General features: G+C 36.9%; 1 protein-coding gene across 6 annotated transcripts in view; it reads right to left on the bottom strand.

Annotated features, from left to right (window-relative positions):
* The window catches only part of MCTP1 (multiple C2 and transmembrane domain containing 1), a 222866-nt gene that overhangs the window by 135356 nt on the left and 60253 nt on the right, over positions 1–27257 (bottom strand). For all 6 annotated transcript variants that reach the window (XR_015799421.1, XR_015799420.1, XR_015799422.1 and 3 more), the window contains exons 2-6: positions 23456–23570; positions 19743–19885; positions 16952–17031; positions 15666–15771; positions 8017–8055 (exon numbers count right to left, since the gene is read on the bottom strand). Coding sequence is in view for 3 of the 6 variants with exons in the window: in XM_088156371.1 (XP_088012497.1) it covers positions 8017–8055; positions 15666–15771; positions 16952–17031; positions 19743–19885; positions 23456–23570 (483 nt within the window). In the remaining 3 variants the exon portion in view is untranslated. The remainder of the gene's footprint in view (positions 1–8016; positions 8056–15665; positions 15772–16951; positions 17032–19742; positions 19886–23455; positions 23571–27257) is intronic.

The raw sequence follows: 27257 nt of genomic DNA, 5'->3' as shown, positions 1-27257 counted from the left end.
TGTTTAGGAAGATATTTTATACTGGGATGTAAGCAGTGGTTGAGACTTCTTCTGAAAAGAATATACAGTTCTTGGGGGTGTTATAAGAGCTGAATGGGAATCCATATGATTTCCAAGATTCAACCATGAATTTGCATTTACAACTCTTTTGAAGTAAATCTTAAGCACAATGCATAGCTCTCTACTTCTTCATCAGTGAGACAGTGAAAAATTTAGAGAGTATACCTGATCTAAATTCCGTATATTCAGCAGTTCTTACAATAATTTGCTGCACTAAAGCATCTGCCCCATCATCAAGCAAGGTGATTTTTTCTGACCAGGAGTTTCATCAGTGGGGGTAATTTCCATACAAGGTAGCAAGGCAAGATCTAGATGACGAAGAGCTGGGTGTAAAACGACCGACAGGTCAGACAGGAATTTACAAGTCAGGCAGGAGACTGAAGAACAAGTGTTCACATGTTGCTGGAGGAAGCCCTCTCAGGTCAGAGCAGTATCTTGCAGTCAATGACAATCAAATGCAGAGCCCAGAAGCACCTTGACTGACAGTGAAGCTGCAGAGACTATGTCTTGCCATGCTGGAAGAAAAGCAGACAACTGCTAAAAAGAGGTATTGATTGGTTGTGGCTGTTTCTTCCTCAAGGTACCACAGCAGTGTTCATTTCCGTCTTTATTGGTAACACACAGATGCATGGAACAGTAAAAGGGAGAGGTACTGAAAGACTCAGGGTACTGCTCATGGGAGCTCAAGCTATTGAGATTTCCTGGACATGAAAGGCATCAGCTATGTGGCCTTCTCCAGCAAGAGTAACTTCCAGCTGGCACTTTTCTTGTTACTAAGCAAGACTGAAGGGAATTCTACAAACTTTTCTTCCAGTCACAATCACACTTATTCCCAGAAATTATGGATAATTTATTGACATAACTTCTTTTTTTCATATAATGCTTATTGTAGAAAGAAAAACAAACAAAAAAAGAATGTTCAGATTAAGTCAAATTTGACAAAAAGCTGGTAGCTGAAAAAATGGGAAAGTAAGCCTGATTTCACATTTTAAAGTTCTTTCCTTACGAATTTAATTTTACAGTGTGAGACAGGCACATTTCTAGGTACATTTCCAGGTATCTTAGAAACCTGTAAAATCCAGCCCACGGTGAGATACAAATTCAGAAGAGTTAACCATGAGAATAAAACAAAGAAGTGAGGGTGTATCTTCCTCAATTTCTCCTATGAAGGACTCAAGTTCCTCAAGTTTTATTCTTAAGCAGCTTGTTTCCCTCAGAAAGCATGTAGTGAGTATTGCAGCCTAGATTCACTCTTGTGCCACAAACAGAAAAAAAAAAAAAGAAGAAACTGAACAGCTTTTCATTTGACTGTAAATAGGTGGGAAACTACAAACTTAATATATAATGCCACAATTTCAAAAGAAGCAAGATCAGTCCACAACCATCATTAATATGTGACTATTATTTACAGTACTCACATTTTTGTGCAGGATACAGGCATGGTGACTCACACCTGACATGTTCTAAACCCCCAAAGAGAGGGTGCCTAAGATGCAGCCTGCATGCAATGAAGTTTTCTCCCTTTCTATTTTTCCAAAAGGAAATTTAAATTTGACTTCTTAAAAGGAGTCTTTCAAGCTAAAGGATGCTCAAAGCTACCTGCGAAAGAAAAACCCACATATTTTCATATCCACACACTGCTTTAATGCTTAAAAACAGCATACAAACCCAGCATTTTCTTATGTGAAAAACACAGTTTTTATTTGTGTTCCACCTATACTGTGTAAATGTGATGTAGTGGGCGGGCTAGGGGCATCAACAGGAAAGAATCTTGACAGAACTGCACCCTCTGCTAGATGTGATTAATACAGCTAGCCAAATGTCAGAGCTAAAAGATGATCTAATAAACATGACTTAATATTCTGCATGCATTCAGGTATTTCTAGATAACATTAAGGGATGGAAAACCAACTAGGCTTAGTCAGAACCTGGGCATTGATCCCAGGATAATCAATACCACATTGATGATAAGCTATTGTTATTTTTGTCAAAAGAAGAGATGCACTTTGTCAGTATTTTTGAAAACCCCCTCATATTTTTGTTTCTCTTCGGATGACTAAGGGTCCTCTGAAACTTGAGTCCAAAGCAGATTGGAGAAACCCCACACACTGTCCAACTCTGCACTGTCCCAGTCCAACTTCATTTCTTGATTGATCAGCCCTCATGCCCTGCAAAGTACCACCTCTCTCACTGGCATGTGCTTGTGCAAACACTCTGCTTTTATTAAATCTCCTTATTACACACTCCCCTAGGACACATTGCTCCTCTGAGTCCTGGAACACAATGGACAGAAACAGAACAGTCTACCCATAAACTTATTAATTTTTTTAAGAAACTAATCAATAATGCACTTATATGTCCTGCAGAGGCACTTCTATGCAAAAAATAACTTGGTTTCAAAGCTTAAAAAAAATCAATCAAGAAATTAGTGAAAATATATAAAAGAGAAATATACATCTCTCCACCACTTAACAGAGCACATACGTAAAAATACAGCAAAGTGATTCAAAGTCAGTGTTGCAAATTACTGCTGCAAATTCATTGTAAACAGAATTCCTATCCCCTGGTTTCTAGGATGCTCGCAGAGCTTGGATAAACAACATAAAGATTGAGAATTTCACTAGATACAATTGCTAGTTCTATGTACAAAACAATGAAAAAAATCAAGGGACAGTCACATGCATTTTTAATGCTTTTCCTATATTAGAAATGAAACAAAGTATGACCTTGTAGAATTCATCAGTATTATAGACACTGAAATGCCTTCAATGGGATCATGATGATTCCTTATTTTTTGCTCACTGTAACTAAGAAAGTTTTCTAAACTGATTGCTACTGATAATTATTGCAATATGAAAGAATGCTTTCCTTAACTTTTTATCAACTAAATTTTAGATTTTAGGCTATTTTAATTCTAGGTGAAACTAATAAAAATTTCTACAGTTGAGAAATTTACACTGCCCTACATCCTGGGCATTTTAACTGCCATGTTAAATCTGGTTTCTGGAGTTTGCACTAACAAGCTGATACTGCTACTGTAGAGCAATGCTGTTCTGACACACAATGCTTGGAGTAAGAGCTCGTACTTTTGCAGTGTTTCACATATTTTTGTGGTTTTCTAAATTGAGTAATTTGGCATTCTACTTAAGTGTACTTGAAAGATGCAGCTCAGGTGTAGTAGGATGTGGACTATAGCACTCTCTGTGAATTGAATTTTTTGTAACAAGGGTGAAAACATTTGTACGGGGCAGCAGTGTGCAGAAGCACTTTGCAGAGAGTCTGTGCCAGCATAGTTCTAACTGCCCCCGTTCTTTGTTCCAATAATTCCACTTGGAAATTGTCGGCTGCAACATGTGAAAGTCAACAGGTTTTCTGATGATCCTGTTACTGTCTGGGATAACCAACGTCACCACAGTCCTAAAGCTGACATGGACCCCCATGAAATCCCCATGACAAAATGCTACTCTGCTGTTTTAGTTCTTAGCTGGATCAGCTGTTACCACTCACTTACAATTAGTGCAAATATAAGCCTCACCAAATATTTACATAAAATTAATGCAAATGCAAGCTTCACCAAATATTTACATAATTTTTATAATTAGATGTTTACCAAACAGGCATATCTATTCTGACTGGTTTTTATTTCTATTCCATTATTTAGTCGCTTTCCTTCAAGCACTATTTACAGTTGCTAAACTGACATATAAAACCTCATGGCTTATAAAACACAAGTGGTTTTGTCAGTATTAAAAGATCCTTCAAAGAACTCAAAATGCAGTAATTCTACCTTGTATTCTGAAATTCCTGAGAGTTTTGGCTCAGAGATTCTGGTTGAAAGATTGAACCAACTGTAAATTCCTTCAAATTAGAAATGTCATACAACTCTACGCTTATGTTTGTCCTTGCAATACTTATACCATGATTTGCTATTTCCAATTTTATTCTCATTCCAGTAGAAAAGCATTTTGTTTCAATTTTAAAACAGAAAAAAATGCTTTTCATATTAGGAAAATGCAAATCAGGAGCCACAGAAACTAAGTATTTTGAGTTGGGCATAAAACCATCCATTTTCAAGGCCATACGTTTTGGCACTTTAGTTTGTGCAGCTGGAACACAGATACTTTTGGAAAAGCTTGTAAAAGAAATTTGAAAAACAGTCAGCAGTTTGGAGCTGAAAGCCACTCATTTAACAATTCATTCTTGTTTAAAAATGTTCTAGTTTTCTGTTAAAAAGGATGTGCAAAAGTTTCTAAGGCAGAATTAAAGGAAATATAGTTACCTAAATGCAAAGAAAAAAACACTTTAATTCACTTGCTTTATGCAGTAAGTACACTCTTATCCCAAATTGCAACTAATCAGAAGTAGTTTCTCAGTTTTGACTGAGGGGGCCCATGCAAATCTCATGGAGTTCAACAAGGCAAAGTGCAACATTCTGCACCTTGGTCAGGACTAAGGCAAGCACAAATTCAGGCTGGGCAGAGAATGGAATGAGAGCAGCCCTGAGGAGAAGGTATTGGGGGTGTTGTGGATAAGCAGATCAACATGATCTTCTCATATGTTGCTGGAGCCCAGGACACAGATGATCTTCTGGGCTACATCGAGGGAAGTGTGGTCAGCAGGTCAAAGAAGGTGATTCTCATCCTGTACTCTGTTGTGACCCCAGCTGAAGTACTGCATCCAGCTCTGAGATTCTCAATTTAAGGACATGGACCTATTGGACTGGGTCCAGAGGAAGTCACAAAGATGCTCAGAGGGTTGGAGTACCTGCCCTTTGAAAACAGATTGGTAGAGTTGAGGTTGTTCAGCATGGAGAAGCATCTGGAGAGACCTTAGAGCCCTTTCCAGTACCCAAAAGGGCTACAAGAGAATTGAAGAGAAACTTTTGACAGGAGGATGGAGTGATATGACAAGGAGGAATGGCTTCAAACGGGTGTTTGAAGGTAGCTTGAGACTGAGTATTAGGACGAATTTTTTGACTGTGAAGGTGGAGAGGTCTTGGAATAGGTTGTGCAAAAAAGCTGTGGATGCCCCACCCCTGGAAGTGTACAAGATCATATTGGATGGGGCTCTGAGCAACCTGGTCTAATGGGATGTGCCCCTGCAAGGAGGTTGAACTAGATGGTCTTTAAAGTCCCTTCCAAACCAAATCACACTGTAATTCCATGATTTTGGGATGACAATGTATTTTTAATCTTAGTTTATACATAACCTGTTGCAAAAGATACTAATTTGTCTTAATTTCTAAGAATGAACATTTGGTTCTAATTGATCAGTGTCACTCTGAGAACATCATCACATATTAATTGTATAAATTAAAGAGTATCACTATATTTTAATACTTTCTAGCGGTCTCAGTTCTAAACTACTATTGATAATATGAAATAGAAGAGAGGATATAAGAGAAGAAAAGGTGACATATCTTTTCCTCCAGATTTCACTGAGATGATGTTACTTGAGAGGGTATAGCAGATAAATCTTACATGTATTTTTCCCCTAATATGTTGGTTAAAACTGCTAAACCACTTGTTTAATCAGTTGGTCCTTAAACGAAAGCATTTAAAAAGTTTTCCTGGTGTTTCCTTAATGAGTCATTAATATAAGAGGTTTAACATGGGGTCTGATCATGTTCAAACTCAACTTAATAGCAATCCTCCCACAGATATGAAAACAAAAAAGTAGATGCTTATTCAGAAGAAAACAATTCTCAGTGAAATGGCCATTTCTGACAGAGCTCTCTCTCTGTATGCTTTGGCTAAAAGGCATTGCCTACACTGAAATAGCTTTGTTTAAATAGTTATAGTCACATAGGAAAACCTGAGCTAGACATGCAGCGCATGAACACAACCAACGCCATAGTAATCTGCATTGTTACACCTTAATTTCAAGCTATCTGTGTTTCAAAAAAGGTAGGATTCAAGGACAAACTTTAAAAAGTGAAGAACAGTGCCATAACACGTAAAAACAAATTAATTCATTAGAGGCGTACATAAAATCTCTAGACAGATACAAAATTGGGTTTGGGGAATTTTATAATGGTATCTTAAAAAATTTGCAATATTCTTTTTTCTCAGCTCTTGGAAGCATAAGACAAACAGTTCCTGAAGAAGAACAATCTCAAAAAGGGCACTTTCTCTATCACCTAATGAGGTTATGCACCTACTTTTAGACACCTTTTTCTAATCTGCAAATGAAATAAGAGTCTTATTTAATATTGATTACTCTGCACCCCAGAGAACAGCACATCTTTTGAACGAATTCTTTGTAAACAGAAGATTTTTAAATTTGTTTTGCTGAGAGCAGATCAAAGATTTGGAATACTGGAACAGACCAAGAAGGCAAATTATCTCCTGTGTTTTAACTGACAAACTTCTGAATATAAATCATAAACACAATCTAAGACATTGTACACGCATTACACCTCTAGGTTAAAATATTACTTCATCTAAGATAACCATAGAAAAAATGTGGTATTTAAACCATTCACTCACTTTTTGCCAAATATTCTGATATCCCAGCTTGCAAAAATGCCAACTACTGAATGAAATGTTATCCAACGAATGTAATAAAGCACAACGAAGATAAATAACTCACTTGAAGTTCTTTAAAGAATTCCCAACTCTCACACTGTGCTGTTCATTCAGGATTATTGAAGCTCACAGTTTTGTCCGTTTGCAATGGGGACAAACTGTTAACCAATATAGTCAGCATATCAGGAGTTAACACATCACTTTCAGGATGCAAACCAGCTCTACCCCCTCAACATTCTCACAGCTCTTCTTTATCTCTTCAGTTTGAGTATCTTAGATATTTCAGGAAGTTACATGAACCACATGAGAATCAAAAAACTACATATTATCACTTCACTGAGTATCTTAGCTTCACAGATTTCATGAAGGAAACAGACTGAGTATTGTCCTGCATTCCAGAAGCAGACTGTGTGAAAAACCTGCCCATAACCCAAGAATTATGAACACTGCTCTCTTTTATGTTTTAAGGTTAAAAATACAAATGCGTCTTAAAATGTGCAAATATTTGTCAAATGAGCACCATATTAATAAACACTATTTATTAATAAACTCCTATTTAAAGTTGTGCATCAATATGCTAGAAGAGTAAATAACTTAATAAAATAAGTTATATTTATTATATAACACATAGCTATTCTGGGTTTTTTTCACATTTTAACACCTTTACATGGTAACTTCTATCGACCTCACTAGCTCAAATCTCTGAAAAATTTTAATTCACTTGCTTTAGGCAGTAAATACACTCGTTTTAACAATAGAGGAGAAAAAAGGTAAAAATTGGTTGTATTCCACTACAGTCAAACTCTCATTCTTTCCCTTCTAGAAAACAGCATGCACTGCTCCTTTTTTATCACTTCCATAACTCCCAAGAGGGGAAAGCTTGCACAGCTCTAAAGAGCTCTATAAAGTGGAGTCCACTATGGTTTTGTGAACCCTGGCTATGACTGTCACCTGTGAACAATCACTGATAGGGGAAATTTGTCTCCAAGAGGCTTCTACGTGAAAACTTGGCACACAAAAACATGAATCAGTATGAGAAATAAGTAACAGGGAAATGAAAGATATTCTTTAATATGAATTCTTTGTTCACATTAACAAAGGAAATTGTTTACACTTGAGAAATTAAAGGCTTTAGAAAAGGAATCAAGACATGTTGGCCATGTACAAGAAGTTACCAGATGACTTCATGATAGGTTAAAGTGCTGTGACAAAGCTGAAAGGTTTTATGATTATATTGAAGGCTGAATTGTACCATGATTTTTATTTAATGAAGCAAAAAACACTGATATTAAAACACAATCATGTGCCAGAGGCTTCCAGTCCTAAATGGCATGCTTGGCAACAAATCACAGTTGTTCTAGAAAAAAAAACAAAAACAAAAAACAACACCAAAAGCTAGAAGACCACATGCTAAAAGTTACAAAGTTACCTTACTTGATCTTTTCCAACTCTTCCTCATTAGCATTGTCTGAAAATAAAATAGAGCATTTTTATTACCTTTTCTCTGCAATACAGAAAAGGAGGCCAACAGTCTCAAATAGGGCAATTCACATTTAATCACCACTACAACTGAAGCAGCAACATGTACACTCCAGCAACAGATACATACAAGACTGAAATCCAGATAAGCAGCAGCCCTGTACCCACCCAGGCATACTCTTCTGGGTGTTATCAGTGTCTCATTTCTGGAGACAATGCATTACGTAAAGTTGCAAGAAAGAAAAGACAGAAAAACACAGAAAGAACTAGATTAAAAATGAAAGTAAATAAATGTGCCATTATGGATAGTTATTTCAATTCTGACTGATATTTGAATATTTATTTATAATTTTTTAATAATAAAGTATTCCAATTTTTTGGAATACTACTATTTTACTCACAGGTGAAGCCACAAAAGCGAAAACCTGCATGAGACTTCTCTGATGACATGAATCTATTACAAAATCTTTACAGTTATCACTGTTTGTTCCTTTCACAGCAGTAATAAATAGTTCTTTGGTTTGATAATGACATACATGAAGTAGGAAAAAAAAGTTATATCTTCATTCTTTTAAAAAGCCAAATCTCAGTTTCCCTATCCATTTACCTAAACAATCTGAAAAAACCTTGGCATTGCTAGGAGCCAAAGTATTCAAGACAGATTCCTAACCATTAACTAAAAGAGACATTCTGTTCATGTAGGTTGTGGAAGTTTTACCTGTGAACACAACTGTTGCTTAAAGCATTTCTCTGGAAATGCAAAGAAATCAGTTTATACAACTTATTAAGATTTAGAAGCCTGACGTTATTGACGCTGAGCAGGAATAAATCAAAGGCCATTAATTTCTATTGAAACTTTTGCCGTGGAAAACAAACATAATTTTAATCTTTTCTTAACTGTTTAAAAAGCACTTGCTTTTTCAGATAATGGAAATAAATTCTGAAATGAAAATATTTTCCTTGCAAAGAAATTAAGTTTTATTTTGGTGAAAAAAATAAAATTAGAGAAAATATGTGGGGGTTTTATTTCTGAAATATCCAGAAATTTTTCAAATAGACATAGCTTTTTGTGAGAAGAAAAATAACTAGCCACTGAGGAAACTTTTTTAATTGCAATGGACAGGTAAATCCTAAGTGCTCTGCAGTAAGTTAATAATAATTGTAGCATTATGGCTTTGGAAAAGATACTAAATGTTTTATTAAGCTGGACAATGCCATTTAACTCATTTTTCTAGGAGAAGCATGTAAGAATTAAACAGGTTGAGCCCACAGCAGGCCCTGAAGAAAATTTGAATTCCTGGGTCCTGTCCAACACAGCAAAGCTTCTCCTTTCCTTGTCGTTGCTGAATCCTACACAGCTATAGGTAAGAGCTTCACTGCACTTCAGACCAGGTTGAGAGCAAGGAACAGAGTAAGTCCTGACAGCTGAATTAACTATACAGATTTAGATTAGATACGAGGAAGAAATTCTTCACCATGAGAGTGGTGAGGTACTGAAATTTGTCACCCAGGGAAGTTGTGGCTGCCCTATTCCTTCAAGTGTTCCAGGTCAGGTTGGATGGGGCCCTGAGCAACCTGATCTAGTGGAAGAGGTTAAGTGGAACTAGATGATCTTTAAGGTCCCTCCCAAACCAAACCACCCTATGACTCATTCAGCTCTGAGGAGTTCAGTTTGAGTAGTAGCTACAGAAAGGTATGACCACCCTTGTTGAGTGCACTGGCATCATTATCAGCTGAAGTAGGATAAGCTGAAGCCATAACAATTACCCTTAAAAACCAATAAAATAAACACATAGCATAGGGCAGATCAGGATGGATGATCTACGCAGAACTTTTTAATCTGAAAATATTCCATGCCCTGAGTCTATCACTGGAGATTTTCTCTATGATGTTAATGTCCCTCTGGCAAATAAATAAACAAATAAACAAATAAACATAATAAGCATCATAATAAACATAATAATAAACATAATAATAATAATAATAATATTGCATTATATGATTTAAGACAGCAAGCAAAATCACAGCCCATTAATGTTAATAGTTTCATATGAAACAAAAAACCTAAGCATCATTTGAGATAGATTATTTTAGGAAAAAGCCAATGCCTTGCATTTTAATCTCAATAAATAACAATGTCCAAGTACAACTGATATGTTTCTTTTTTTTCCATTTTCTTTGTTAGGTTGCTGGCAGTGAGGAACAGTTGTCCCCAGTTTCCACTGGTCCCAAGGCAGCACTTCTTATCAAGCTACCACCTTTGTCATTTCCTGTAGCTGAAAACTGCCTGTAAAGACCCAGGTAGGGAACAGCTGTGGTATAGTGAAGACACGGGTAACATGTAGCTCTGAAGAACTTGCCTACTGCAGGTTTTCCAGTGGTGGAACCTATGCAGTGAATGCTGATGGAAAAAGAGCCAGAAAAACTCACATGCATTGCAGCACCCATGACTACAACACAAATAGAATCTACAGGAAGCCCATACACATGCATGAAATCACAAATACCACACTAGCACACAAAGCACCACATGTATCCAAAAGGGAGTAATAAACACTGTCAAAATTAAAGTAACAACACAAACTTTGTTGGAGAAGATTTAAGAAAAACAATTAATTAATTGCTACTTTTGAGTTCTTTAAAACTGGTCATCAAAAAGATAAATTAATGAAAAATACAGAAAGTACATAATAACCACATTTTTTTTAATGAATAGAGTTAAAATTCACAAATCTTTATAGAGCTCACAGGTTTTCACATTTTTATATACACATACTTCTCTCATATTTATTTATTTTATGTCTTTTTAGTTTACACTGGTCACCTAAGCTATCTGTCACCTCAAAGCAGTAAAACTGAAATGCCAAATTAATGTAAAGGACAAGTACTTCTAAACAGAACAAATCAAACACAAATTAATTGTTGGAGCTAATGCTCCTGCAACTTACTGCCTCAGGCTGGAAACAGATTAAACTTTTCTTGAATATTAAAACCTTTCTAATTTTTATAGACATATAAAAAATAATTCATTCATCAATTTTGATTCACAATTTATGATTGTTTACAAATCATAACAAATTAATTGCCTTCACACGTCAAAAGTCAAAAGAACAGGACTTCTAATAACTTTAGATATGCTATGTTTCTATTCATATAAATAGTTTGAATGAGACATTACAAGATTATTACTTTAAATGTTCACATTTTTATGTCCTTGGACAAGCACCAGGTTGCAAACAGCAAAGATACAGACAAGATTTTCTAGAAATTTTGATTTATCTGCCCATAATCTTGAATAGCATTGAATAGTATTCAATAAATGCAGACTATTTCTGCACTTTCTTCAAATAAAATGTACCACAAAAATTGTCCTTATTTATTAAACTGATTTACTGAATCTATTTGTGATTGAAATTATGTCCAATATCTTCTACTGAAAAAACACAATTGTAAATTACTTAAGCACTGCTTTCCACAGTCCACCAGGACTCAAAAATAAATATTTCTCTTTTCTAGTCAGTGTAACATAGTTTTAAGTACAGTTAATACTCTTAATTGATACCTGAATCTCAAAATGTAATGTTTTGATCTGAGGAAATGGGGCCTTCCAGCTACAACTCTCAAGATCATCTCATCAGTCAGTACACATAAAATCTGAATTTCATCAGAATTTTCTCAGAAAGAGAAAAAATGTTCCTGTGTCAACCAAGTGTCTCTATCACTTCATTTCACACCTCAAGTCTTCATCCAAGACAAAACAATCTATTACTGTGTCAAACTGTCTGCTAAAATCATTTGCAGCAATACCTCTCTCACAGACAGGTGGTAATACACAACTAGGCCCCTGAATTCCTCCCATTTAACTTCCAACTTGCACGTGGAGTAACTTATCCTCTAGCAGCATCAATGCTTCTCAGGCAGTGCGACAAGATGCATTCTCCTGCAACATGCAGCTACATTACTTTGAAACACCAATAAAATGCTTTGTGAGACCTGTCTTCCAACAACACAGAAGACTTTTCCTTTTACCTGAACATCAATGCATGACCTCCAAAACAGCCTCGCTGCACTTCAGACAGTGAAAGGACCTCTTCGGAAAGTATAATCCACAGCAAAAAGTTATCATACAACACATCACAAACAGCAAATCTTGTTTAAAAGGGCTCCATTTGAAATACAGCTAGAGGCATGCCCAAAATACATGCTCAATATACCATGCGGTTTCTGTGGCTACATGGGAAAGCTAACACTTCTTGTTTTGAAACTGTTCTGTTATTTTATTTCCCCCATAGTCCTAATAAACACTCTCATTTTAAACATAATGGAATTATAGTACCTGCAATTTAAGTACTTCCAGGTAATTTCTGTAATCTTCATCTTTACAATTTAATCATTTAACACTATTTATGTGAAACAACACACGAGTCAAATGGTAAAATATTACCCTAATTACAACTCTTAATTGCAAGCAATGTAAGAGTTATCACCTGAGCAAAAGAAAAGCTATTCAGTAGAAAATTTATTTTTCAAATGTACACAATATAAGGATATCAAACCAATAGGATTTAAGGAAATTTGCAGTGACAGGAAAACACTCCACATAATGTGAATAGACAGTGTATCTGTGTCTTCTATGCATCAGTCATTTATGCATACTTAAAAGTGCTCAGGTTTTTATTTATTTATTTCAACTACACTCGAATTATTACCTCTATAGAGATATCCAAGTAGAGGGAAATCATCAATCATTTAAACAGCGTGCTACACAGACTGCAAATGTGGAAGTTGCTTTTAGTGCTGCTTTATATGTTGCACATTTTCAAGAGTGGAAAAGAATTTGTCTTACTCCTCTAACGTAACAGTTGAAAATTTATTGACCTCAATCACTTTCATTTCAACAAAAATACCCTCACTATTATAAAACCTTTCAAAAATAGCCAAAGATGACAGTTCAACTGGAGTGGTAGATTTTGTAATATACCTGCTCATTCAAGGGTAAATAAAATCTAATAAATAAATAAGTACATGTAGTAACTGAAAGAAGCTAATTGAGTCTTATACTATTAAACCCCTAACACATTAAACATACAGCAATTCCACATTAATTCTGTAGGTCACCTTCCCTGCATTGTGACACAAATTCTCTGATTTTATTGCAACTTCACAAGAACTGCTCTGAGATCCGTATCTTGGGAAGACTGGTTTTCAATAATAAATATTAAGCTTCAGATTAGGCATCTGATTCTTAATTGGAATCTTGGGCGCTTTCAGACTGAAGCTGTACATAACAGTTTAAAGGGCAAGAAAATTTGGTGGCCTGAGCTAAATTAAAAAAAGCTAATAATTAAATGTGTAATATAATAAATCCAATTCTTCATCCTATTACAAGTCAGTAGGATATTAAAAAGTTGCTAACCAGCATCTCTATGTTGTCCCAAAACTTTCAACATTCAGTTGCTGGTTTACAGACACCCATAGAACATGTTACACTGTAGTATCTTCATTTCACTTTCTCACCTCTAATTTTCTGGAGCACTCAGCATAATAGCAGACAACACGAGGCAGCACAGTATACACTCTGTGTATGATGAAGGAAGGAAACAAATGTGCTGTCCACATAATGGTATACCACATAAAAATACAGTGTTTCTGTGTTGCATGGTTTAAGATTATGGCAGGATACTGCCAAAGCAACTTGGAAAAACAGGACAAGTACCACCTGACTCAGACCTGACTAAGTCAGTTCTTACCCATAAGAAAAAAAATTAAACATTAAATTAAATTTTTAATTTAAGTAACAAAGACTCTTGTGGTGTAAATTTGCAAGAAAGAATTCTGAGTTATATGGACAAACATACAAAAAAAAATACACTGCATATATAATCACCATATTCCATTAATTTAATAAGTGCTAACAGAACACCATAAGGAAAATTAACATGCTAAAACAATTTTCAAAATTCTACATATTTGCATTACTACATACCAGATATCTAGTTCCAGTAACTGACTTATTAGGCTATTTAATATTACCTGGAAGAAAAGTGTAAAAAGAACACTAGTAGGATCTGCCAGTACTCCACTGGTATGCAACAGGATGTCTCACACTACAGCATACAGCAATGTATCTGTTCTTACAAAAACCATGTGGCTGACCATATTCACAGGTATTTTCATCACACTAATGCTATTTCTTGGCCTCTGCTGCAACCTGTCCCTGAGGCAGGGCCAACAGGTTCATTGTTACTGGATCCTTAGGGGTGGATTAAAGCAAAACTACACCAAATAAGCAATATAACAAAAAATTTTATTAGAACTAGTGCTTTGCAACCAGAACTGGGGAAAAAAAAAGTAACAGACTGGAAAAGGTGTGTATAGCTGATTTGGAGTGTTTGATCATCTTAAGAGCAGAAAATTCAAAAGAGAAAAAGAAAGAAAAAGAGAGAGTAGAAGAGAGAGAAAGGTATCACTACCCATGGATTCTGTGATGCATGGGTGATCATGGCCCATGGTTGTGATGTACAGTCCTGGTCCATCAGAGGCGGAGGCCTGCAAAAATTGTTATAACCCTGGCTCTTCTAGTAAATGTCCCAAACCCTTCTGGATGAGCTGTGGGCATGCAGAACAGTATTCTTCCTGGAAGATTCTGGAAATCTGTCTGTGTTGAAAGTGTGGGGGAAAGTTGAGTGTATGTGTGTCTCTGTGTTCAAGTGCCTCGGCAAACTTTGTGAGCAAACTTTCTGAGTTTTGTGGCTACACAGAGGTGGCCTGCAGTGTGGGAAAGAGACTGACATAAAAATTCCAACAAAACACTGTCCCGCTTCCACAGATTCCACTGCTTAGTGGCACTTTTTCCATTAATTTGAAAACAGCTTGTTTAAGGCAAAATTTAGCTGCAAGGTCCAAATGCTTCCCTATAGCCTCTCTCAGGCCAAAGGAATCCATATTATTTAACAACCTCTCAGGGTGAGAATCATCTCTTCTATTTCTGCCATAGTTCTACTTCTCAAGTCAAAAGTCACAAAAGCTAGTAGAATATAATAGAGTTTGTAACAACTAAGAGTATCTAGAAACTTTTCACTCACAACTATGCAACTCAGAAAAGTAAGACTGACGAAGGAATTACAATAAACTTAGAAAATCATACAATCTTTGTAATTAAAATGTAAATTCAAAAAACGGAAAAGCATCAAATAATCCTTTAACATTAGATGCCAAAAAGCAGAAACACTACCTTTTTCAATATTATTCTCCACATGGAATGCGATTTAAATATTCCTATCTGGAGACAGCAGACTAGGTCCAAAATTCTTAACTAATGGTTTACTGATGTTGCCTATATTAATCAGCACCATTCACCTACAACTGACTTTACCTGATCCATCTATTACTAACTACATATGAGTTTGTATCCACTGGGAAGTATATCCAACTCAGGTGAAATATGCTGTACTGTACCAGAAACATCATTCAGTGTTATCTTAAGAATTAGAAAAGTTAAATTAATCTCATAATTTGAGATTTACTCTTGTGCTTTACATCATCCAACCACAGACCAATCATAGGAATTATGACATTTATTAAATTAGTTAAAATTACCGCTTCCCGCTGGTCTCCTGGAGCCAACAGAACAGACAGGAATATACTTCCCAGGTCATGGTCAGGGTAATGAGGATCCTTCAGACTCAAGGTAACATCTGTTTGCCTAGGAGACAAAAAGCTATGCATTTACATAGACTTCAAACTCTCAGATAATGAAATTTCTCAATCATAAGAATTGAAGGTATCTGAATGTATGCGAACCTACTTAGAAAACAGTGTCACAAATTTGCCCTATTTCTACTTTTAAGTAATTCTGCTGAATGCTTATAAAAAATACTAAATACTTTTACTCTGTATTAAATATTTACATGTACCAAAGTAATCAAATTCAAAATGTAACATTAATGAATTAAAAAACAAAAAAAATCCAAGTATTGGGGTGATGCTGTGAATGAAGTTAATTTGAAAACAAGATTAAAGTGGTCATAAAACTAACCACTCCATGGCCATTGTAAAAATGTGCATAATCAGCTGTCTTGGGGTGACTGTATGATGCCTATATCCCCAAATCGTCTGTTCTGTTGGTGTTGAATATTAAATCCTGCAACTTTAAGACTGGTTCCAAGAGTGAAGGGAGGGAAGAAGAAGTGCAGAATTTGTTATCAGAGACTGCACTGGCTCCCCCGCATTCCTGCTCACAGACTGTTGTCTGCAGTGGACAGAGAGAGAGAGAGAGCTCTCCTTTGCTCTTAGTTAGTTTTCTGGCTAGCTGAGGCAGAGAAGCCCCCTGGATTGTTTTTCCCCTTTTTCTGTTTTCCTGTTTGAACCCACTCTGGACTGAAAACCCAGAAGAGCACCGGGAGCTCACACCTGTGGCCCACGGGGCCTGGCCTGGGCTGCAGCATTCCCCAGCACAGGAGGGACTGAGAACAGACTGAGTGAGCCGGGCAGCCCATGGAAAGAACGCTTCTAAATCTGCTATCTCTTCGGAATGGCAAGAGGTTTTGCTGTTTGATATTGTACATTTTTGTGCTGGGGGGTGTGTTGCCTGTTGAATAAATAGTTTTCTTTTTTTTTCCACTTCTCTCCAATTTTCTTTCCTTTTTCCTAGAGGGACCTCATTCAGAGGTCTCCTCCCAAATTTGTCCTAAACCAGGACATCAGCTAATAAATTACCATTTATAATACAGTAATTTCTTAAACAAAAGTGGTTTTCTTTGGTTGGTTTTATGCTGTGTGGGTTTATATAATTATTTTCTAGCATCATGTTTTAATTACAACTCCACAGACATGGTATTAGCATACATATATAAAAATATTTCATAGGCTTGTTTGTGTCATACCTGTTTAATTCCAATGAAGTGAGATCCAAAAATGCCGAACCAATGAAGTCATCTTGAAGTCCAAAGTCATAATCAAATACCTATGATGCACAAGAGTATTTTTTAGTACTATAAATCTTCCTTTCTTTGGAGCTTTTCTGACAATGAATCATTCTTGAAACCCCTTTTCCAGAGTTGTAGCTTAATGTCTCTCACTTGTTGAATCAGGAGTACCTGAAAGTAACCTGAAACTTTCTGGCCCGAAAATCAAGTTTGAAACTACTTGTTTATAAGTCAGACTACATCATCTAGAGACACTCGTGTATACTACTACTACTAGACTATGCATGTGAATGACAGCAATTTTGTTTAAAAAAAATAGTTTTATAAACATAGGCATTGAAAGAAGGAAGATCAAAACAATAAATGAAGTTAAGCAGAATCACTGATTTCTTATACACTGATTCCTTTATGAATCCTTCAAAATGGAAGCAGGAAGGCAGGATATGGTTATGTAAACACTTGCATCAGTATTTGAAATAATATAATTGTACATTTTGAAGGCTATGCAACTTTCAAGGGTTAGAAACATTACGATCCTTAGATCTATTACTTAGACCTATTACTAAAACGTAATAGCTATGTGTAAGGAAACAATGACAATTAGTAGTCCTCTACTAGGAGGACTCTGCCTCCTAATTTGCTACCTAAAAGAGAAAATACCTTGATAAATTTACCGACAGGAATCTGACCAGTATATCAGATGGTACTATTTGAGATGGATTATGACTTCCTAAATCTGAATAAAGAATAGCAAAAAATCTGGAGGTAGCTATTGCAGGGAGATAAACAAAAAAGGTGGACAGCAACAAAGAAAAGTTGCAAAGCAAATAAAAATATTCAGAAAAATAGAAAAGATCAATTATCAAAATCAACTTTTAAGGTAATTTTTTTTTTAAACATGAGGTTTTCTGAGGACCAGAACGTATCTTCAGCTAAGTAAGAGTGAGACTTGTGAACACCTTATGAGGAGAAAGGAGAAAATTCAACTGAGATATGACAGGACTAGGTTCAAGGTCTTCAATGCTAAAATAAGTACTTGAACTATTGTACTACACAAAGTCTTCCAAGATGAAAAACAGTTCATCTCCTACAAATACCTTAATATGGACGAGGTTGAGACAGTAGTAACAGAAATCCTGCAGCCCAAAGGCTACAGCACGGCTGCACAGCTAAGTGGGTTGGATACAAATATGTGAGCACAAGTCTCTCATGTGCATTGATCTGCCTGAGTGTGCACCCTTGCATTTTTTATATCTGTTAATCATTCCAGTAGAAAAAGAAAACAAATAATGAAATCTCAGCTCATGGTGCAAAGTCAAAATTGTTTTCTCCCTCTCTTTCCCTCTACAAATTACCATGGTGAAAATACCAAGTATGTATTTTTAGCTTAGTAAAATTCAATCATGTCTTAAAATAGCTGTATGAGCTGTAAACCTAAAATACTTCACACAGTGTGTTCAAACTACAACCATGATAGACATTATACTACTTGACACACTTCTCCTAGTGGAAAAAAATACAATCCACTGCAGAGCTGGTACTTGGCATGTATCAACTAAAACAGATGGCTACACTGCAAGTCTTTGCACCTTCCTCTCTTTCACCTGTTCATTCCTTATGAGTCACTAAACGTAATAAAGGCAGGAAAATGCCATTTGAGAATTCTTATTGTCTTTTAAGCTTTTCCAGTAACAATGTACTTTTTCTGAGCAGCATGAGACAGCACTGCTTAATACTCAAAGGATGTTTAAGTGGCATTGCCCTTCTAAGAAAATTTGAATTTCAGTTAAAAATTCTGTCAGGAATTTTAGATTAAGACTGATACTGATCTAAAACATCATGTAATTTCAGATTGACTAAGAGAATTACATAGGTAAGCCAAGTTTTCGTACTCCCTCAAGTATTTTTAATGTATGCATGTTTTATTTTGCATCCTGGGACTACAGTTTTTTAAAATACATTTTCTGGAACATAATTTTTGTCTACTTTGTATTACACAACTAAGAATCACTTTTGCATATAGATCACCATAAACTACTGGGGTCAGAAAAGCACCTTTCTCTTCTGTGGTTCTAAAACAATCGTCTCAGTTTTTCTAGTTTTCATTTCAATAACAACATCTAAGAAATATTAGCTGCTCTGCTGATTATTAGTCATTAGGCATTGCTGGCCACTTTTCCATCTCAACTCAAGCAATCTGTTTTTTCAGAATAATTGGTGCCTTTAATATGACAAAATCATCCTCACCTGTGATTTACTAAGGAGAGCTACAATGTAAAAATTTTAAGAGAAGAAAATGGTATGAAACAGAAGCAAACTCACTGTGTTCCATACAAACAGAAAAATTTAAAACTTACGAGAATCAGGCATGCATCTCAATAAATTCTCAAACTGACCTCAGCAGTGAATTGCTTTTAATGGGACAGATTATGCTTCATATCATCATTATGCAGTGGTATTTCCATAAATAAAATGGATCATGAAATACTATTTACTTTCTCTGTTCTTCTGCTAAGAAATATAAAAAAATTATGACCTGAAGTAAACAAAAATGCCTGTATACTTGCCACTTTTAAAAATCATTATTCTACAGACAATATTAAAATAATTTTCACTCTAATAGTCTTTAGTAACGCACTATCGCACAATAAATTTTTCAGCATACAAAAATCACAAAACTTGAATTCTTTCAATAATACTTCTGTTGTAACTTATCAGACATACGGTGTATTATAAACTGGTGTCTTACCTTTATATACAATGGTTCTCTTAGGTTATCTATAAGAATGTAAGCTTTTTCTTCCCAGACAGGATTAAGGTTCTTGTATACTGTTTTACTTCTAAATACTTCTTTTCCTCCAAGTTTGAACTTGACATATGGATCACTTGTTCCTGGTAAAGACACATGTATATACTGTAAATTCAATCATTGTAATACAGTAAGGAAATGGAGACTAAATTACTGTAAACAGAACTAAACTTAATTTCTATAGATAGTCAAATTCAAAACAGCATCAGATTAAAAGAATTCTTTGTTGTCACAATCTATTACTTTCCACGGTGTCAATACTCAGTTAATTGACTCCGTTAACATCAAATGGGTGCTTGCATCACTTTCTGCTGTTTCCAATCCATTCTCAAAGTCACATATGAAATACTGGCATTATTGGTTTTAGTCAACAGAATAACGGCCTTATTAGGACTAATATTTTATCTTAATGCAACAACAAAAATTAGATTATAAAGTTAAAATTACTCCCGTAAAATATTAACCTAATTATGTTGTGCCTTTGAAAAGGCACATACTCCACTGACATAACTAGTGTAAGTCTTCAATGACTTTATTGTGTCCAGGCTTTTCTCTTCCATATAGGCTCACTTCCTACAGCACTCAAAATAAGAAAATTAATTCTAAAGTCTGTCCACAAAAGTCCTCAACATGCCTCCTGCAACAGTCACCAGAGAGCACTGGACAAAGCCTCTTTAAACAACTGAGTAACAATTAAGTGTGATTAGGAAAACAACCCTGATGCCTGTTAGAAAAGTGTTAAATATGGCTTATGAATGCCATATGCATGGGATATATATGTGGAAGTATCACAAGGACTGAATCATCAGTGAGAGGAGGAGTCTTGGGTGTGAACAGAGACCTCCAGTCATCCAGAAGTGCATGTGAGACTAATTGATCAAAGACTATCTTAAAATAAACAGCAACTCTAGCTTGAGTAACAATTCCATCTTCATTAACAGCAGCAAAATTATAAGACAAGATTTCTTTTTTTTTCTTTAACTATTAGGGCTTTTCAAGAGACCATCAGATGTTAGAAGTATGTGTTTGTATCCACCAGGAAATACATAAAAAAGAAGTGGCTTTTCTTAAAATTGCAAGATGCTCTTCTAAACATAATTCAGAAGGGTTATGAGCAGCATTCTTTGCATTATTTCATCCAGCCACAAGATGTCAGTACTCTTTACCTGAAGTTAATGTCTCTCTGTTTCAAAAAACTAAAGCAGTGGAAAACTGGTCTCTCGTGTTTCATTTACACGTGTAGTTCCTGGTGCAGAATTTCAGTGGCACAAAAATGTTTTGTCTAGCACAACTAACTTGTTCCTTGGTTATTCAAGAAGTGGTGATGATTCTGAAGTCAAAGATCAGATATCTAAATTAATTCTGTGTAATGTGAAGAATATTTTTTATATGGACACTGTGTAAATGGTGTGCCTACCCCCCTGCTCCTTGAGACCATTCTACCTCAGGAATTCTGTAAAGCCTTGACTTTCATGTAGACAGTTTGGCAATGAAGGACCCCTTGATGGTAACAGGAACTTCTGCATGGTTAAGGTGGGAATGGCATTGAGTTGAAAGAAAAGAGAGGGAAAATCAGTCATTTGCTGACAGCTTTGGAACATCTAAAGGAGGAAAAACGATTCTAGCTTGTGAGTTGGAAGGATTGATTGAGAGAGCTGTAAGAGGTTTGAAGTGAGAAAGGGATAAGACCAGGCTCACTAAAGATGAGCCCGGGGGCAGCCTTCCAGTGCCAGGCTTGAAACTGGTAACACAGCTAGAGCAGATGACCCTGGTAGGGGTAACAAACAGGAGGAACTGGAGGCCATTCTGCAGTAGAAAAGCCGTGACACAAGTCAGCGTTACAGAAACATGGTAGAATAACATGTTTGACTGGAGTGCTGCAGTGGATGTTTAGAAGCTCTTCAGAAGGGTCAGGCCAGGAAGTAGAGGTGATAGGGAGGCTCTGTACATTAAGAAATGTTTCAGCTGTATATAGGTCAAGGATAGTGATGATAAGTTTGAGCACTTGTGGGTAGGATTCAGGGGAAAGGACAAGGGAGACATCCTAGTGAGGGTCTCTTATAGACCACTCAAGCACGATAAAGAGGTGGATGAAGCATTTTATAGGTATAGGTGGCTGGCTGACGCTTCACAATTGCCAGTTCTTGCTCTTGTGGCAGATTTTAACTGGCTGGATATCTGCTGGAAACTCAACACAGCAAAGAGGAGGCAGTCTAGGAGATTTTTGGAGTGTGTGGAATTTCCTGTCACAGCTGGCAAGGGCGCCTACCAGGATTAAGATTCCACTAGACCTGCTATTTGTGAACAGAAGAGGGATCGGTGAGAGATGTGGTGGTCAGAATGCCCATCTTGGGCATAATGATAGAGTTTTTAATTCTTGGTGAAGTAAGTAATGGGGTCAACAAAACCTCTGCTTTGGACTTCTGGAGGGTAGATTTTGGCCTGTTCTGGAACTGGTTCAGAAAGTCTGCTGGGAAACAAAAGGGTCCAGGAAGGCTGGACACAGTTTAAGAAAAAAAATCTTATAGATGCATAAGTGAAATGCCCCTGTGTCCTGAGAGATGAGCTGTAAGGGAAGCCTCATCACCAGGAAACTTTGGCTGGAACTTAGTGGAGAAAAAAGGAGGTTTATGATCTTTGGAAGAAAGGGCAGTCAGCTAAGGAAGAGAAAAATTATGTCATTAGGTCATGCAAAGAAAAAATCTGATAAAAAAGCTCAGCTACAAGTCAATCTGACCACTGCTATGAAAGAAAATAAAAAGTGTTTTTATAAATTATTAACAACAAAAGGACGGCCAAGTAAAACCTCCATCCTTTTTTGAATGCAGGGGGCAACACTGTCACCAAGGATGAGAAAAAACCTGAGATACTTAATGCCTTCTTTTATCTTAGTCTGTACCAGTAAGACTAATTATTCTCAGGGAAACCAGCCCTTGAGCTGGTAGACAGGGGTGGGGAGCATGTAATGCAAGAGGAATTAATGACTAGTGAAGCCATTTGGACAGTTGTAAGTCTATGGGACCAGGTGGGATTTACCCAAGAGTACGGAGGGAGCCGGTGGAAGAGCTCGCCAAGCTGCCCTCCATCATTTTTTTATCATCAGGTCCCAGATGACTGTGGATTAGCCAACATGCTGCCCATCCATAAGAAGTGCTGTAAAGTGGATCCAGGGAACTACGGGACTGTCAGCCTGACCTCAGTGACTAGGAAGGTTATGAATCAGATTCTATTGAGTGTGATCATACAGCATATACACGACAATCAAGGGATAGGGCCCAGATGTCAGTGGTTTAAGAAAGGCCGTATGACCAACCTGATCTCATTTCATGACCAAGTGACCTAACTGATGAAAAGGCTGTGGATGTTGTGTACCTGGACTTCAGCACAGCCTTTGATGCTGTCTCCCACAGCATTCTCCTGGAGAAGTTGGCAGCCCATGGCTTGGGCAAGCGCACTCTTCACTGGGTTAAGAACTGGCTGGAAGGCTGGGCCCAGAGCATTTGACTGCATGGTTTCATGCTGGTGACTAGCCACATACAGCTGGTGGCCAGTTTTGCTCCTCAGGGCGTTTTAATTTTAATAACTACATATAAATTTACCTAATGAACATGCAACTTCCCAATCATTAAGGCAGTGTTTACCAGCTCACTTACCTCCACGGTCCCGTGCAGCTAGATTCTGTCCTCTTCTTAGAGTAACATCCAACTGGTACATTCCAGGGTCCCCGGGGGGGAAATCTGCATTACTAGTTCCAAATGAATTTGTTCTCTGGGGAGGAAAAAAACAAAAATGCAATAGCTAATGTTTCTAAAAGTTTCATGCACGGTATATGTACATAACATCATCCTACTGAACTAAGAGAAAAGGCCACATCCCACTCCCCCATCTCAGAGCTACAACCTAACATCAAGGAATCCGCCCTGTTTCATCAGTGTAACAATTACCAAGATTCCTTGTAATATAAATATATACCAAAAACCCCCAAATCAACAAAGAAACCAAACTGGTTGAAAAAATAATTATTTGATATAAAGGGGTTGGTAATTTATAGTCTTTAAGGTCCCTTTCAACCCAAACTACTTGATGATTTTAAGAACTACAGTTTAAATTATATTCATATCTAGCCCTGGCCCACTAAATGAAAATAAGTAAAAAACCCACAAAGCTAAACCTTACAGTATTATTTGGACTAGTCATTACCAGTATCCTCAAATCCTGTGTTGATTCAATAGTTATAACATATGCCTTGAATAAAAATACATGAATTAAGATTTTGTGCTGTACTGCAGTATTTTATGCCAGGCAAATATTCTTAGATTAGTTATTTGCATAAAATGTGTCCTAAAAAATACAATAAAGGAAGTCAGAAAGCAAAGAACTCTTCTGACCTCTGGAGAGCATGAACAATAAACATATTTCTGTCCAAAAGGCGAAGTAGAGTAAGTACATTTCTTAGTATATACAAGCTTTTAAGAAACAGTTTTTTAACACATCTCTCCAATCCAATTACAGCACATGCTTGGAACACCACATTTAATTTTGAGACTAGGAAAACTAAATCAATTATACATTCACAGTACATACGAGAACTTCATCTGTTACACACTTTAAACACTATATTTACATGTGCTCATGCTAGGAGCTGAATCTTTTAAGAGTAGTGCTATTAATATTTTATTATGTGATTATGGGTCCTCTGCAAGAAAAAAAATTTGCATGACAGAAATATCTTAGAACGTGTACCAAGTGGTATACCATTTCATCAAGAAACAAGTTTTATCTTTTTCTTCCTACTAAGCCCTTTCTTCTTTTTAAAGTAATGCTAAAGCTAAAGACACAAAATAAAGGTAATTCAATATCTGGTTTATTTTTGTTATTTAGAGTTATAATTTCAAGCCCAAGCACATCAACCTTCGCTGCAACACATAAAATGCTGGCCAAAATGCACACAGGTATGCTCAGTGGTTCCACAGCTGTGAAAGAGAGACAAAGAATGTTTGGCAGCAAAAAAAAAGCAAACAGAAGAGTTCCCATCAAGTTGCTCCTCTTTCCATCTGCCTCCATATCCTGATTTTGCAGCAAAAGACTTTTCTGACATTTATTCATTTAAATAGATTATAAAATTTTGCTTCTGCAGCACCACTTGCAGAGCCTAAGACAGCACAGCAAAAAAGAAAATAAGACCAAGTTCTCAGTTTCTCCACTAATTTTATGAACCCATTCTTCAAGAAAGAAACTGCAGCTTCCTTGCCAGTTCTGCTACACATTGCCGTCACCACCTTTTGCCCATGTCATTATCCTCCCTTGTTTTCTCAAAAATTAATAACTCTCTTATGTTCTCTTCTGTGAAAAGCAATTACTTTAATCATGCCAAATCCTTCTGGGGTTATCAGCTGTTTCTTACAAACACAATGGGTCACCTACAAACAACGAATTGCCAGTGTTCCCGCCACTGCCCTGTCAGTTGTCCCTAAGCCCCTCCCACATTTCCAGATCCTTCCCTGTCTGTCTCCCTAATCCCTTCCCACCAAGTTGTCAATCCTCCCTGGCCCTCCCCTTGTTCTAGAAAGTTCCATGCCTGTCACCCATACTCTGATATATGATTTGATATTGTAAGCTGAACACCGCCTGTGTTTCTCCCCACTGGTCCAGTGTACTGGTTTCCCCGCCTTATGTCACTCCCCTGAGTTGTCCTGATCAGTTTGTGTATTGTGCCCTCTCCTGGGGGAGGTCCCTTATATAAGTTGCTGCACCCTCGTATCTTTTGCCTTTCGTGGTTTCCCTGTTCCGATCCAGTTGTGTCCTTCCCATTTCACTAATAAACCCCCGTTTGGAACCACTGTAGGACCCTCCCTGGCTCTTTACTTCTCCTGGGACGTGTGCAGCCACAGCGAGAGCTTTGCGCTCTACCCGTGTTCTGGGTTTTCCGAATCCCAGGAACGGGCCACTCTGGGTGTGAGCTTGCCTTGTGGGCTAGCAGGGCTGACTTAGTGCGAGTGGGAAAGGCAAGCAGCATCATTCCAGCACAGGGATTCAGATTATAAGTTTTTCAAGGACTGAAGGAAGTAATTTTTTTACTTTTCTTTTCATCTTTAGGAGTATATTGCTTCAATCTATTTCTATGGGGTCGTGTCACAGTTTTTGATGAAACTATTAATCATTTATGGCAATTCCAACTCCAGAAGAAATTAATACTAGTTAGTGAGTGAACACTTCTTTTTACCAAGAAGTAGAAAAAACAGTCAGTGTGCAAGTACCCACCAACATGTCTTGTGATTGTACACATGTGCAAAGATATCCCCAAAGGAACAGGACACTAGATTGTTCTGATGAAATCAGAACACACAATGCACTCAAGCACTTAATACTGGGCAAAGTAAATCATCCTTGACTGGTACCAAATGGAACAGGGAGGTATTTGATATGTGGGAATAAAGCCCATAAAGGGTTGCCCTTAGGCTGGAAAGGCATTTGTACTTTTGAAGCCTTAGTCCCTAGCATAACAATAATTGATAAAGACCAGGTGCCCTCAGGACTATAGATAAGAAGCCATTTGGAGAGTACAAAAGGAACCTTAAATGCTACAACTGAGCAACCAACTAAATTTTATAGTTTTGTACAGTGAGTTTTACCCTGGCTAAGAGGAAGCAAATTAGAAAAGGCAATAATGGACTTCTCCGCTACCATAAAATATATATAGAAAATCATACAATAGATGTCATTACTACATTGCAGAAAGAAGTTAAGAGCTTGTCACAAGTCGCTTTAGAAAAACCAATGGCACTAGACCTCTTGGCATCACTAAGAGAAGTATGTACTGTCATTAACACCAGTTGCTCTGTATACATTGGTCAAAGTGGTAGAGTGTCTACAAATGTCCAGGAAATCTGGAAACAACCCCAAATTTGACAGTGCACAGCTCAAGATGACACCTCCTGGGGATCTGAATAAATCTGGATCAAACTTACTTCATGGCTACCCAGCTGGACCAGGTTAAAACATGTTCATAAATGTCACCATAATAACGTCTGTGTGTGTTTTAGCTTGCATTTCAATTCAGCTTTTGTAATGTCTTACACTGTGAAATGAAATACAGATATTAGTAGACCTGCTCCCTTAAGGAATTTAGTCTCAAGAAAAGGGGAGACCTGACTCTCAAGAAAAGGGGAGAACAGTAGAACAGAGTGGCATTTTACTCTCATAAGGACAGTCAAACAGAAAAGCACAGCCTTGGAAAGCTAGATAAAGGATGTAACTTAGGCAAACAGGATTTGTGCAAAATGCAAGCAGGATGCCAGCTCAGCTCTGCAAGGTTGACAAATAAGAAGTTGCACAAAACAACAATATTGCGCTAACTCAAAAGCTGGGCTTGAGGAAGAGTCATCTAAAAAGGACACTGGTCATTGAAGACTACCAAAGAAGATCTGAGAAAGACCATATTAAGGACTTTGACAA

The sequence above is a fragment of the Sturnus vulgaris genome, chromosome Z (assembly GCF_052056855.1).
Source record: "Sturnus vulgaris isolate bStuVul1 chromosome Z, bStuVul1.hap1, whole genome shotgun sequence".
NCBI classification, from domain to species: domain Eukaryota; kingdom Metazoa; phylum Chordata; class Aves; order Passeriformes; family Sturnidae; genus Sturnus; species Sturnus vulgaris.
This window is presented reverse-complemented; position numbering and strand designations above follow the sequence as displayed.